This window comes from Schistocerca serialis, chromosome 9 (assembly GCF_023864345.2).
Source record: "Schistocerca serialis cubense isolate TAMUIC-IGC-003099 chromosome 9, iqSchSeri2.2, whole genome shotgun sequence".
NCBI classification, from domain to species: Eukaryota; Metazoa; Arthropoda; class Insecta; order Orthoptera; family Acrididae; genus Schistocerca; species Schistocerca serialis.
This window is the reverse complement of record NC_064646.1, coordinates 93,210,177-93,226,290: the sequence shown is the minus strand read 5'-3', so window position 1 is coordinate 93,226,290 and position 16,114 is coordinate 93,210,177. Positions and strand designations below refer to the sequence as shown.

At 42.1% G+C, this 16,114-nt stretch overlaps 1 protein-coding gene across 1 annotated transcript in view; it reads left to right on the top strand.

Annotated features, from left to right (window-relative positions):
• Positions 1–16,114, top strand: part of LOC126419391 (uncharacterized) — a 211,532-nt gene that overhangs the window by 97,345 nt on the left and 98,073 nt on the right. The window contains exon 6 of the mRNA XM_050086579.1: positions 4,222–4,329. Coding sequence (XP_049942536.1) covers positions 4,222–4,329 — 108 coding nt within the window. The remainder of the gene's footprint in view (positions 1–4,221; positions 4,330–16,114) is intronic.

Genomic DNA, 16,114 nt, shown 5'->3' with positions numbered 1-16,114 from the left:
ACTCCGTTGCAGTGTGAAAATCTCTTTCTGGTCGTAGTAGTTGTTTTAACAATCATTATATCTTGGTTATAATTAATTGCTGCCATTTTAAACATGAAACAAGTGTGTAAATTAAATTTTCCTCTAGAACAAGCAAGATATTTCGGATTCTCCCGTCGTATTAGAATGTCCTGTTCCTCTGGAAACTACTACATTTGAGGAACAAATCTTTGGCAAGCAATTTTGAGTCATATATTAAACTAACTGGGTAATAAATTATGATGCTGACACCAATAAATTGCAAAATACATTATAATGAAGTAGTTGTGTCATAAATTGTAGGAACAATACTGTTTGAAGCACCTCTTTTGGACTGTTTTTGGCGGAGAAGTCTTTGGCAGCCATTATTTTTCGGTAAAAAACCAAAGACATGTCATGGCAGGTCATCAGTTGTACCATATCTGCCGTAATAGTTAAATCTGGCAATCACGCATGCTGCATGAGCGTTATAGGAACACATCTGACAACCTCCCAGGCTGTCACAGCTTCCTCAACCAGTAGGACAACGATCCTAACTCCAATTTTTGAATTTACTGCTTGTGGTGGGGAAAGGTAGCTATTTTTGGGTAATAAAACATAGAGGGTTGTGACAGATAATCAATTCCAATAAGAGGATAAAGATTATACGGGTGGCATATCTGGAAATGACATATACCAGTTGATGATAAATTTCTCATCCACGCAGATGTCTCTGCATTTCAGAGCAATAGGAATAAAAATTTTTTGAATTTTTAGACACTTTTGACTCACTCTATTGGCCGACAACGGAGTGTAATGGTGAGCTGGAGGGGAGACTTAACGTGACCCTGAGAGAGATCTAACAACAGTTCGGCTGTCAGACCTATGTCACTGTCCTATTGCTGATGGAACGGTGTGTTTTCTGACACAAACTGCAATGCATGCTCTACAATCATAACAAAAGCCTGTGTTCAGCTTACTAGGTAAGTCACATACCTGAGTTGCTATACCCTTGGAATTCGCTGTATTTACTAGCTACCAGTGCGAAAATGTATACATTGTGCTACGAAAGTAGCCCAGCACTGAGATAATTTACACTATCTGTGACATTCTGCATTTTGTGAATGAACAGAGGTATCCAGTTTCACACAGCTACCTTGTTGTTTGTTGTGTTGTGGTCTTCAGTCCTGAGACTGGTTTGATGCAGCTCTTCATGCCAGTCCATCCTGTGCAGGGTTCTTCATCTCCCACTACTTACTGCAACCTACATCCTTCTGAATCTACTTAGTGTGTTCTTCTCTTGGTCTCCCTCTAAGATTTTTACCCTCCAAGCTGCCCTCCAATTCTAAATTTTTGATCCCTTGATGCCTCAGAACATTTGCTACCAACCGGTCCCTTCTTTTTGTCAAGTTGTGCCACAGACTCCTCTTCTCCCCAATCCTATTCAAACCTCCTCATTAGTTATGTGATCTACCCGTCTAATCTTCAGCATTCGTCCGTAGCACCACATTTCGAAAGCTTCTATTCTCTTCTTGTCCAAACTAGTTATCGTCCATGTTTCACTTCCATAAATGGCTACACTCCATACAAATAATTTCAGAAACGACTTCCTGACACATCTATACTCGCTGTTAACAAATTTCTCTCCTTCAGAAACGCTTTCCTTACCATTGCCACTCTACATTTTATATCCTCTCTACTTCGACCATCATCAGTTATTTTGCTCCCCAAATAGCAAAACTCCTTTACTACTTTAAGTGTCTCATTTCCTAATCTAATTCCCTCAGCATCAGCCGACTTAGTTCGACTAAATTCCTTTATCCACGTTTTGCTTTTGTTGATGTTCATCTTATATCTTCCTTTCAAGACACTATCCATACCGTTCAACTGCTCTTCTTAATTCTTTACTGTCTCAGACACAATTACAATGTCATCGACGAACCTCAAAGTTTATATTTCTTCTCCATGGATTTTAATACCTACACCGAATTTTACTTTTGTTTCCTTCACTGCGTGCTCAATATACAGGTTGAATAACGTCAGGGAGAGGCTACAACGCTGTCTCACTCCCTTCCCAACCACTGTTTTCCTTTCATGTCCCTCGACTCTTATAACTGCTACCTGGTTTGTGTACAAATTGGAAATAGCCTTTCGCTCCCTGTATTTTACCCCTGCCACCTTCAGAATTTGAAAGAGAGTATTCCAGTCAACATTGTCAAAAGCTTTCTCTAAGTCTACAAATGCTAGAAACGTAGGTTTACCTTTCTTAATCTATCTTCTAAGATAAGTCGTAAGGTGAGTATTGCATCACGTGTTCCCACATTGCTACAGAATCCAAACGTATCTTCGCCGACGTCGGCTTCTACCAGTTTTTCCATTCGTCTGTAAGTAATTCGCGTTAGTATTTTGCATCCGTGACTTATTAAACTGATTGTTCGGTAATTTTCACATCTGTCAGCACCTGCTTTCTTTGGGATTGGAATTATTATATTCTTCTTGAAGTCTGAGGGTATTTCACCTGTCTCACACATCTTGCACACATGATGGTAGAGTTTTGTCATGACTGGCTCTCCCAAGGCCGTCAGTAGTTCTAATGGAATGTTGTCTACTCCCGTGGCCTTTTTTCGACTCAGGTCTTTCAGTGCTCTGTCAAACTCTTCACGCAGTATCGTATCTCCAATTTCATCTTCATCTACATCCTCTTCCATTTCCATAATATTGTCCTCAAGTACGTCGCCCTTGTATAGATCCTTTATATACCCCTTCCACCTTTCTGCTTTCCCTTCGTTGCTTATAACTGGGTTTCCTTCTGATCTCTTGATATTCATACAAGGTCTCTTTAATTTTCCTGCATGCAGTATCTATCTTACCCCTAGTGAGATAAGCCTCTACATCCTTACATTTGTCCTCTAGCCATTCTGCTTAAGCATTTTGCATTTCCTGTCGATCTCATTTTTGAGATGTTTGTATTCCTTTTTGCCTGCTTCATTGAATGCATTTTTATATTTTCTCCTTTCATCAATTAAATTGAATATTATCTCTGTTACCCAATTATTTCTACTAGCCCTCGTATTTTTGCCTAGTTGATCCTCTGCCGCCTTCACTACTTCATCCCTCAGAGCTACCCATTCTTCTTCAACTGTATTTCTTTCCCCCATTCCTGTCAATTATTCCCTTATGCTCTCCCTGAAACTCTGTACAACAACTGGTTTAATCATTTTATGCAGGCCCCATCTCCTTAAATTCCCATCTTTTTGCAGTTTCTTCAGTTTTAGTCTACAGTTCATAACCAATAGAGTGTGGTCATAGCCCACATCTGACCTTGGACATGTCTTACAATTTAAAACCTGGTTCCTAAATCTCTGTCTAACTACTACATAATCTATGTGATACCTTCTAGTATCTCCAGGACTCTTCTATGTATACAACAGCTACCTACGCCGATATTAAGACGTTTTTCTAACTTCAAATGTTAACATCAATTCCCTCACTGCTCCTTTTCAAAATTTTATCTCATATTACGTGCATTAATATTTCTCACCTAATTTGACTATAGGTTCTCGTTGAATCACTTCATATAGTTTCGTATGTTTCATTATTTCTAGTAATGATTTGCCTTTTTAGCTGGCAAGTCTGAATTCTGTTGAACAGTTCACCATCAATCTCTCAAGGTATTACTTACTTTAATGTATGTTATAAGGTCTTGGTGAGTTTCGAGCAACTACTTAATTTTCTAATTTTTATACATACTTTGTTTCATAAAACAGCCAAGGACATGATTAACCTGATTGAAACAGTATGGCCAGCCGGTGTGGCCGAGTGGTTCTAGGCGCTTCAGTCTGGAACCGCGCGACTACTACGGTCGCAGGTTCGAATCCTGCCTCGGGCATGGATGTGTGTGAAGTCCTTAGGTTAGTTAGGTTTAAGTAGTTCTAAGTTCTAGGGGACTGATGACCTCAGATGTTAAGTCCCGTAGTGCTCAGAGCCATTTGAACCATTTTTTTGAAACAGTATGAATGAACACAGCTCATGCAATGAAAAACTAAATTTTTTCGTACTTGGCCCAAATATGTTTTCTTTTTGTAATTTTTTGTTCATACGAAAGTGTAGCAGCAGATGGTTTTCGCAGCATGTAACCCAAGTTCCATTTTCCAATACAAGGAAAGCTGACGCCGAGGGTTTTAATAAATATCAAGCATTACTTTTGGTGTTTTCCATTTTCAGTGTGTTTTCCCGCTGGGAGTGTGAAAATAGTTGACTGTAACGTTTGCATCTGCGGCTTTTCAAGGACATGGGCTTGTTCGAGCTTCGACTGCCGACCACGATTACACTGTGCGTACCATTATCCTCACATCATTTTAAATGATCTATTAATTTAGATTTTTTGTTGATTTCAAAGTTTTTGTTTCTGAAAACTACTTCACAGTTTTTTATCAGTAAGTTGTTTGTGCCTGGGCCAACAAAATCTATTACTAATGTGTGGTCTACTGTGCTCGAGTGTCTAGTTTCCCCTATGTCTTCATGTGTCCGGACTCTTACATCTAAGTGTGAATTTGGATTTCTAGAAACATTTAACTGTAAGCTTGATTAGCCACATGGTGGTTTTGTCTTTTAAGAAACTTCAGGTGTCGTTCTTATGGTGTTTCTGAACGTAAAATGAATAACGTTCTTGTTATGTGCAGCTCAAGCAAGCTAAAACGAACAATTCTTATCATACGTTTCACTTGTCACGAAAGGAAACTTCAGGTTCAATTTGAGTAGAAGCATCAGAGGAAAGGAATCCGGATTTTGATGTGAAGCTCACTAAGATAGCAAGTTGTGCCAACATAAGTGGATAGCTCTGCTACACTGCCCGATTGTGCAGCTACAAGTAAATAAATGCTGTAGCCAGCTGTCAGCAGTACATTCTCCATCTACATCAATATTCCGCAAACCATTGTGAAATGCGCGGCAAAGTCTACTTCCCAGTTAATCAGTTATTAGAACTTCTTTACGTTCCAGTCACTTATATGGAGACCGGAAGAGAGATCTCTGCGTCTTCTAATAAATCTGATGTCTCTGGAAGGACCGTGGTTGAGATCCTTGCCATGCCATCCAGATTTCCATTTTTGTGGCTTCCGTAAATCGCTTAAGTAGAATGGTTCCTGTGGAAGGGCTAGGTCGTCCGCTTCCCCATCGTTCCCAGTTGGATCTTGTGCTCAGCCCATAATCATCTTGCCACCGACAAAACGCTGATATCTCTCCTTCCAACCTTCCTCTTGTCGATGCATGAGAGATGTTCGTTAGCAGATATCTGGTAAACTATGTGATCAAAAGTATCCGGACACCTCCAAAAAATACCTTTTCATATTAGGTGCATTGCGCTGCCACCTACTGCCAGGTACACCGTATCAGTGACGTCGGTAGTCATTAGACATAGCGAAAGAGCAGAATGGGGCGCTCCGCGGAACTCACGCACTTCGAAAGTGGTCAGGTGACTGGGTGTTACTTGTGTCATATGTCTGTACGCGAGATTTCCACACTCCTAAACATCCCTAGGTCCACTGGTTCCGACATGATAGTGAAGTGGAAACGTGAAGGAACACGTACAGCACAAAAGTGTACAGGCCGACCTCGTCTGTTGATTGACAAAGACCGCAGACAGTTGAAGACAGTCGTAACGTGTAGTAGGCAGACATCTATCCAGGCCATCAAACAGGTATCGCAAACTGCATCAGGATCCATTGCAACTTCTATGAAGGTTAGGCGAGAGGTAAAAAGAAAGTAGGATTTCATGGTCGAGTGGCTGCTCGTAAGCCACACGTCACGCCGGTAAATGCCAAACAGCACACCGGTTGGTGTAAGGAGCGTAAACATTGGACGATTGGACAATGGAAAGAAGTTGTGTGAAGTGACAAATCACGGTACACAATGTGGGGATCCGTTGATAGGGTGTGGGTATGGCGAATGCGCGGTGAACGTCATCTGTCAGCGTGTGTAGTGCCAACGGTAAAATTCGGAGGCGATGGTGTTAGAGTGTGGTCTTTTTCATGGAGGGGGCTTGCACCCTTCGTTGTTTTGCGTGGCACTATCACAGCACAGGCCTACATTGATGTTTAAAGCACCTTCTTGCTTCCCCACTATTGAAGAGCAATTTTTGGATGGCGATAGCATCTTTCAACACGATCGAGGACCTGTTCATAACGCACTGCTTGTGGCGGAGTGGTTACACCACAGTAACATCCGTGTAATGGACTGACCTGCACAGAGTCCTGATCTGAATCCTATTGAACAGCTTTGGGATGTTTTGGAATGCCGACTTAGTGCCAGGCCTCATCGACCAACATCGCAACCTCTCCTCAGTGCAGCACTTCGTGAAGAATGTGCCGCTATTCCCCAAGAAACCTTCCAGCACCTGATTGAACGTATGCCTGCGGGAGTGGAAACTGTCATCAAGGTGGGCCAACACCATACTGAATTCCAGCGCTACCGATGGAGGTCGTCACGAACTTGTAAGTCATTTTCATCCATGTATCCGGATAGTGTTATTTTCAGCCACTTCCTCACTCCAAAAATTTGTGAACCCGTTGAATGTATATTCGAGAGTCGCCACTGCCTAAGTGACTTGCATTTCTGTATTCCCGAAATTTCCTGAACAGTTTCGTACTTCCTTCTTTCATCGATGAGTTGCAGCATTCCTGTTTTACCCATTATTTCCTTGCATTTATCTTCCTTGTACATATGTTTTCCTTTCCTACTCCTGTGATTTTTTTAGAGCTATCCATTCTTTTTCAACTGAACCACCGTCTGAGCTATTCGTTATTGCAGTATCTGTACCCTCGGAAAATACAAGCGTTCCAGTTATTCCTTAATACTTCTATCTCCCACTTCTTTGGGCATTGACTCTTTCTGACCAGTCTCTTAAACTTCAGCCTACCCTTCATCATTACTAACTGAATTCTGAGTATATATCTGCTCCTCTTTACGCCTTACAGTCCAATATCTGATTTACAAACCACCGTCTCGACGTAATGAAATTCAGCTGGAATCTTAGCGTATCTCCACCCTTTCTTCAAGTATTTCTCCTCCTGTTCTGATTCTTGAACAGAGTATTCGCTATTACAAGGTGAAACTTACTGTAGAGCTAAGTAGTTCCCACTCCTCTCTCTCATTCCTACTACCAAGCCGAAACTCTCGTGTAATCCTTTCTTCTATTCCTTCCTCTGCAGCCGCATTCGAATCTCAGATGAATTTTAGATTTTCGTCTCCCTTTTCGTACTGAACTACCCGTTCAGTATCCTCATAGGTTTTCTCTATCATTTCATCTTCTGCTTGCGACGTTGACATGTATACCTGAAGTTGTTGGTGTTGACTTGCTGTCGATCCTGATGAGAACTGTGCTATCACCCATCTGTTCGCAGTAAATAATTCTCCGACATACGTTCTTCTCCATAATGAATCCTAGTCCTGCTATAACATTTTCTGTTGCTGTTGATATTACCCTATACACTTCTGACCAGAAACCCCTGTCTTATTTCCATTTCACTGAACTAACCCCACTACATCCAGAGTAAGATTTAGTGGTTCCATTTTGAGATTTTCTAGCTTCCCTGACACGTACAAACTTTAGACATTCCACGCTCCTCCTGGTACAGCGTTACCCTTTCGTTGAATAATACTTTTCGTCATGGCCATCTGCCCCTTGGCTGTGCTCTCCCGGAAGTCTAAATGGGGGACTAATTCGGAACATTTTGCCAGTGGAGAGGTCACGATCACACTTTGTCAATTACAGACCACATGTCCTGTGGATACGTATTATGTGTCTTTAATGCAGTTGCTGATATTTCCGCCCTTTCGAGCAGTTTCCTACCCCAAGAGTGCCATGCAGATCTGTCCCTTCCTCCGCTCTCTTTGGAAAGGGCGTCGGGAGAAAGAGGGTGACTTCTTTTGCCGGAAGTCGTCGGCCGTCATTGCTGATGGTTTTTATTCAGAATTTAAACGGTACTGGGGTTACAGCCGTAAGGAATGAATTTGAAGACATCACACGCCAGAAAAGAAAATACGATCTCTTGCATAAAAAGCCAGGATGAAATTCAAGGAATCATATAGAAATTAGCCTCGCTGACAAACATCTGGACGAAAATGGAGGTAATTGCTGAAGTGCTAAATTTCATGTCCACTGCAAAAATGATACCAACAGTACGTTACGGCATCTCCGTTTAACATGTATCTGCGTTCCCACCAGCAGCAGCGGAAGAGGTTCTTCGCGAAACCTTTTGAACAATTACCTAGGTGCGAATGCTAATATCAAACATTTAGAAGGAAAACTGAATAGTAGTTAGAAATTGGAGGGAATACAAGGAACCTGTAATACTGACGGCCTACAAGGGCAACGCTACGGTCTTAATGTCACGCGCGAGAGACAATAAGAAGAGTTTTGATCTTCTGAAAGATGTTGCCTGCTGACTGATATATTTAGAACATTCAGATAACACCGAGAGGAAGTTATGACAGTGTCAATGAATAAGGCGGGCCACATAACGTGATTTAGGGTCGTTTAACTCCGGCAGCGCTACCACCACGACTGTACGTCCTTCTTAAAATACACAAAGTGAGGGTTCCTCTAAAACCCATAGTTCTGGGGCACCTACATGTCTGCCTGGCAAAATATTTTGAACAGATAGGCAGTAAATATGTAGGGAAGAGTGAATACCACACCCTCATCTCAGCTCTCTTTGCACAATACCTTAGTCAACTGTGACCCCTCAATACTAATATTTTTGCCGGTTTGGTGTAGTCTCTCTATCAGAGTTCCGTTTTCTGAAACCTTGGAAATGCTCGAGGAAATTTCGAAGATCGTTTCACTGGACATTTTAGGTACGTTCTAACGTCAAACTGTTTACTGTTAGCCGGAAAACATTACGAAGAAACCGGTGGCGTGGCGTAGCAACAGGTAGTCTTTCCTTGCTTGTGGCGAACATGTGCAATGGAACACTTTGAACTAAAGGCACCAGAATCCGCCAGGTTCAAACCAACGCGCTTCTATCGATACGTCGACGACAGACACGTCTAAGGTGTGGCCTCATGGAACGAATGAACCTAAAGATTATCTGGAACTAATAAAGTCTATCAATGCTAATATAAAATTCACGATTGCACTTGAAAAAGAGGACCAGATACCTTTCCTTGTCGTGTTAATCAACAGAATGTCGCACTGATTACTTTGTCACAGTATGCCTAGAGATCCGAGTACAGTTGGCCTCTATCTCCACACAATGAGCCACTTTCATTTGTCAAATGGCTCTGAGCACTATGGGACTTAACATCTTAGGTCATCAGTCCCCTAGAACTTAGAACTAATTAAACATAACTAACCTAAGGACATCACACACATCCATGCCCGAGGCAGGATTCGAACCTGCGACCGTAGCGGTCGCGCGGTTCCAGACTGAAGCGCCTAGAACCGCTCGGCCACTCCGGCCAGCTTTCATTTGTCATAAAGAAATTTGATGCTTAAGTGTCTGCTCCACAGAGCTCGAATTCTTGCAGACGAGGGGAACACAACCGAAAACATTCAACACCTACGAACACTGTTAGTAAGGAATGGCTACTCTAGACAGCGCAATTGAATGAGAGCTTCAGTAACACGCAAAAAAGGCTGAGAAAGAAGTCGAGACTAAGAGAAAGTGAAGACAAGAATCTCTTACCTACCTTATGGTGGCCCAATATCCAGAAATATCGGGGAAATCATACGGAAACATGGCAGCCAGTGTGTTTCGCTCCAGTTAACAAAGATAAAAAGTCTTCGTAGTAATGCCAAAGACGATCTACGTCCCTGGATGTCGGGCATGTAAGCATTAAATCCGACTGTGGTATGTCTTACGTTGAATGGGCTGTTATAGCAACTTATGGCAGAGGTAAGGAACTTCAGCGACACACCCGACTAAAACGCATGAGAAAATCAGCCGTCGGCCACCACAGACGCAAATTAAAAGAAAAAATGATACATTATAACACGAGAGCCGTGGCGCGGACACCATGACCATTGGTCACCGCAATTAAGAATGGTATCGAAATAAACATGTCAGAAAACTAATAAACAGGGACGGCTATTTCAGTTTAAATAAGGTTTGAGCTGAGGCACTAAATTTGTGAACCTCACGCCGGACATCACATCCACCAGAGCCGAGAAATGCTTTAAGAACGTGCGTTTAAGAGAATTTCATTACGGGTTTGGCAATAAGTGTCAAAGTATACGATATATGGCCACTGAAATTCATGTTAGATAACAAATGTCATTCGGCGGGACACTCTGCTGCGACTGACATGTTTGACAGCAACTGCAGGTGAACGAACAGCACTGTGACTTTCACGTTATCGCAGCCCCAAACACTGCATGAGCAGAGTTGTGTCTGTTCCATGCTCCCCAAAAACATGAATTGCTGCGTGAAACCCAGGTTACATTTTGGTTTTTCAGCTCTCGTATCATTATGAAGAAGGTATTTAAACTATTGAGTATAATTTACGACTTGCAAAGTTTTGTTATTCCGATTTACAATGTAACGTTCTTTCGCACATGTATGCATATCGGAAGAAACCTCGCATCGTAAATCGTAATAAAACACGTACAGCAATATCGTACTTATCCGCCGTCACTGGAAAAAGGACTTTCAAGCAAAGTGTCTTGACCTGCGCTGGAATACACATAATGGGTGTGCGAGTAAAGGTTGTAGACACATGGTTGACGACATACGTAAATGGTCGCAGGTCGTGCTCAGATACCCCGATGGTAAACCGACCGGTCTCGACAAGCGGAAAGTCCGGGTTCCAGTCACGGGCCAGGACAAATTTTCACTGTCGTCATTCCTTATACAGCTCATAATTGTCCATATTCGCAACTGCGAATACATTTTGTGCAATTCTTTTGAAGTGGACATTTTGGAGCACACTGTTTACATTTCGTAACGAAGCCAACGATGCCACGTCTCCTTCGTCTACGACATCATAATATGAAAAGCACGACCCTCTTTCCATCTTTCCACCCCTCCACCATCTCTTCCCCTTCCCCTATTCCCTTTTTCAGTCAGTCACTGTGTACTCTTAAGATTAGACCGCTGATCACAGCATAATACCTTACAGACCACTAAAATGGAACAGTCAATCACACTGTAGGTACCTTCGCTGCACTGAAAAGTATACGAACGATGTGAATGTTTTTTTTTGTGCCATATTTACTCCAAACTCCAGAGAGAGAATAAGGCAAAGATGGACAAACGAAGAAGAAAGAAATGCAGTGGAAGAAGAATGGGTAGCTCTGAGAGATGAAATAGTGAAGGCAGCAGAGGATCAAGTAGGTAAAAAGACGAGGGCTAGTAGAAATCCTTGGGTAACAGAAGAGATATTGAATTTAACTGATGAAAAAGTAAATATAAAAATGTAGTAACGAAGCAGGCGAAAAGGAATACAAACGTCACAAAAATGAGTTGGAGAGGAAGTGGGAAATGGCTAAGCAGGGATAACTACAGGACAAATGTAAGAATGTAGAGGCATATATCACTAGTGGTAAGATAGTTACTGCCTACAAGAAATCTTTCGAGACCTTTCGAGAAAAGAGAACCACCTGTATGAAAATCAAGTTCTCAGATGGAAAACCAGTCCTAAGCAAAGAAGGGAAAGCAGAAAGGTGGAAGGAGTATATAGAAGGTCTATAAAAGGCCATATGAAAGGGAATCGGTGGTTGGGAAGGGAGTAAGACAGGATTGCAGCCTCTCCCCGATGTTGTTCAATCTGTATATTGAGCAAGCAGTAAAGGAAACAAAAGAAAAATTCGGAGTAGGTATTAAAATTCATGGAGAAGTTATAAAAACATTGAGGTTCGCCGATGACATTGTAATTCTGTCAGAGACAGCAAAGGACTTGGAAGAGCAGTTGAATGGAATGGACAGTATCTTGAAAGGAGGATATAAGATGAACATCAACAAAAGGAAAACAAGGATAATGGAATGTAGTCTAATTAAGTCGGGTGATGCTGAGGGAATTAGATTAGGAAATGAGACACTTAAAGTAGTAAAGGAGTTTTGCTATTTGGGGAGCAAAATAACTGATGATGGTCGAAGTAGAGAGGATATAAAATGTAGACTGGCAATGGCAAGGAAAGCGTTTCTGAAGAAGAGAAGTTTGTTAACATCGAGTATAGATTTAAGTGTCAGGAAGTCATTTCTGAAAGTATTTGTATGGAGTGTAGCCATGTATGGAAGTGAAACACGGACGATAAATAGTTTGGACAAGAAGAGAATAGAAGCTTTCGAAATGTGGCGCTACAGAAGAATGCTGAAGATTAGATGGGTAGATCACGTATCTAATGAGGAAGTATTGAATAGGATTGGGGAGAAGAGAAGTTTGTGGCACAACTTGACCAGAAGAAGGGATCGGTCGGTAGGACATGTTCTGAGGCTTCAAGGGATCACCAATTTAGCATTGGAGGGCAGCGTGGAGGGTAAAATTCGTAGAGGGAGACCAAGAGATGAATACACTAAGCAGATTCAGAAGGATGTAGGTTGCAGTAGGTACTGGGAGATGTAGAAGCTTGCACAGGATAGAGTAGCATGGAGAGCTGCATCAAACCAGTCTCAGGACTGAAGACCACAACAACAACAACATACAAGGGCATATACTTGAGGGCAATATTATGGAAATAGAAGAGGGAGGACGTTGATGAAGATGAGCTGGGAGATAAGATGCTGCGAGACGAATTTGACAGAGCACTGCGAGACCTAAGAAAAAATAGGCTGTGGGAGTAGACAACTTTCCACTACAACTGTTGATAGCCTTGCGTGAGTGAGCCATGACAAAACTCTACCATCTGGTGAGCAAGATGTATGACACAGGGGAAATACCCTCAGACTTCAAGGCGAATACAATAATTCTAATCCCAAAGCAGGCAGGTATCGACAGATGTGAAAATCGCCGAGGTATCAGTGTAATGAGTCATGGCTGCAAAATACTCACACGAATTCTCCACAGACGAATGGAGAAAGAGGTAGAAGCTGACTTGGAAGATCAGAAATGCTGGAACATGTGGGGCAATACTGACCCTACGACTTATCTTAGAAGATAGGTTAAGGAAAGGCAAACATACGTTTCTAGCATTTATAGACTTAGAGAATGCTTTGACTGGAATACTCACTTCCAAATTATGAAGGTGGCAAGGGTAAAATACAGGAAGCGAAAGGCTAGGTACAATTTGTTCAGAAACCGGGCTGCAGTTATAAGAGTCAAAAATGGCTCTGAGTACTATGGGACTTAACAGCTATGGTCATCAGTCCCCTAGAACTTAGAACTATTTAAGCCTAACTAACCTAAGGGCATCACACAACATTCAGCCATCACGAGGCAGAGAAATTATAAGAGTCGAGGGATATGGAAGGGGAGCAGCGGTTGGGAAGGCAGTGACACAGCGTTGCAGCCTATCCCCGATGTCAGTCAATCAGTATACTGATCAAGCTGTAAAGGAAGCAAAAGAAAAATGTGGTGTAGGATTAAAATTCATGGAGAAGAAGGAAAAACTTTGAGGTTTGCGGATGACATTGTAATTCTGTCAGAGACAGCAAAGAACCTGGAAGAGCAGTTGGCCGGAATGAACAGTGGCTTGAAAGGAGGATTAGTGGCCGAGCTGTTCTAGGCGCTTCAGTCCGGAACCGCGATGCTGTTACGGTCGCAGGTTCGAATCCTGCCTCGGGCATGGATGTTTGTGATGTCCTTAGGTTAGTTAGGCTAAGTAGTTCTAATTTCTAGGGGACTGATGACCTCAGCAGTTAAGTCCCATAGTGCTCAGAGCCATTTTTTTGAATGGAGGATCTAAAACGAACAACAAATGCAAAACGAGAGTAATGGAATGTAGTCGAATTGTCATGTGATGCTGAGGGAATTAGATTAGGAAATGAGACACTTAAAGTAGTAAATGAATTTTGCTATTTGGAGAGGAGAGCAAAATAACTGATGATGGTCAAAGTAGAGAGGATGTAATACGTAGACTTGCAATGGCAAGGAAAGCGTTTCTGAAGAAGAGTAATTCGTCAACGTCGAGTATAGATATAGATATAGTATAGAGTATAGATAGTATATAGTGTAAGGAAGTCTTTTCTGAAAGTATTTGTGTGGAGTGTAGGCATGTATGAAAGTGAAACATGGACGAAAACATGGACGATAAACAGCTTAAACAGGAAGAGAAAAGAAGCTTTCGAAATGTGGTGCTGCAGAAGAATGCTGAAGATTAGACGGGTACAAAACGTAACTAATGGGGAGGTACTGAATAGAATTGGGGAAAAGAGGACTTTATGGCACAACCTGACTGAAACAAGAGATTGGTTATTAGGACACGTTCTGAGGCATCAAGGATCATAGAATTTAGTATTGGAGGGAAGCGTGGAGTGTAAAAGTCGTAGAGGGAGACCAAGAGATGAATACACTAAGCAGATTCAGAGGGGTGTAGGTTGCAGTAGTTACTGGGAGATGAAGAGGCCTGCACAGGTTAGCAGAGTATGGAGAGCTGCATCAAACCAGTCTCTGGACTGAAGACCACAACAACAACAACAACAACAACAACAACAACATACCCCAAACACTACGTAACGGATGTAAATTGCGGTGTTTTGGCTGTGTTCAAATCTATGTGATTGCTCTAAACTGTTTGCCACGGTCTAAAGTATTTACATAAAAATTATGTAGCGGGTATAAATTGCAATATTTAGTACCACTTTACGGTTGTGTAAAAGTAAGCGAGCTCGAAGGTTTTTTCAAAAATGACGCCGTACTTGTCTATGTAAAACTGTAAATTTCTTTTCCTCAGGTACAAGGAATTTTCAAATTAATAATTACCTATATCTAAAGTGTTCTATAGTTCAGGTGTTACAAGGCAGCCAGACAGGCATTAGGAAGACTGAACTCACTGAGTGTTTTGCTGGTCCTACAACTGTGGTGTGCCCGCATCTCGTGGTCGTGCGGTAGCGTTCTCGCTTCCCACGCCCGGGTTCCCGGGTTCGATTCCCGGCGGGGTCAGGGATTTTCTCTGCCTCGTGATGGCTAGGTGTTGTGTGCTGTCCTTAGGTTAGTTAGGTTTAAGTAGTTCTAAGTTCTAGGGGACTGATGACCATAGATGTTAAGTCCCATAGTGCTCAGAGCCATTTGAACCATTTGAACTGTGGTTTTGACGTGGAATCCAGTTGGTGTAATGGAGAGGAGTCTTCAGGAGCAAAGGAAAGGTGGGACATACATGGAGAGAGTGTTACAGATGCATTTCTTTTAACAGCACATGTAGACAACTTGGTAAGTAACATCGGAAGTTTCATGACACTTTTCACGGAAGATTCTGTTTTCTGATTTTAGCGAAATGCAGGAAGACCTGCTGAGGATCGATGCGTGGTACATGGAGTGGCAGTTGACCGTCAACACAAACAAACGTAACGTGTTGTGTATACACAGACAGAGAGACCCATTACTCTATGGTTACACAACTGCAGAACAATGAGTGGTAACAGTTGCTTCTCTAAAAGTATCTAGGACTATGCATACAGGGAAGACCACATAAAATTAATCGCAGGAAGGGCAGATAGATACCACACAGGTTCATTGGAATAACCGTCAGAAACTGTAGCCTATCAGGAATGGTGGTAGCTTACAAAACCCTACTAGAATATTGCTTATCAGTACGGGACCCGTAAGACGTATAATTCATTGAAGAAAATGAGGAGAGCTAAAACAGAGCTAAGCATCTCACTACAGGTTTATTTAACAACCACGTAAGTCTCAGACGAATGGTCAACCAACTCCACTGGCAGACACTGCAAGAGAGGCGTTTTGCATCATGGTGAGGTTTACTATTAAAGTACCGAGAGTGTGCAGTCCTAGAAGTGTCGACAAATGCGTTGCTCCCTCCTATATGTATCTCGCGAAAAGACCATGAAGGTAAAATTAGGGAGATGAGAGCCCACATCTTATCCTAGCCTAACAATCATTAGATCTTGCTAAACACATAGTGTCGCGGAAACGAAGTTGGTAGTTTCCTGGTCTTAGTGCATGATGTGCTACAAACTGATTTCTCAGACGACAGGTGGTTTCATATTCCTTAAAGTAAGTGTTA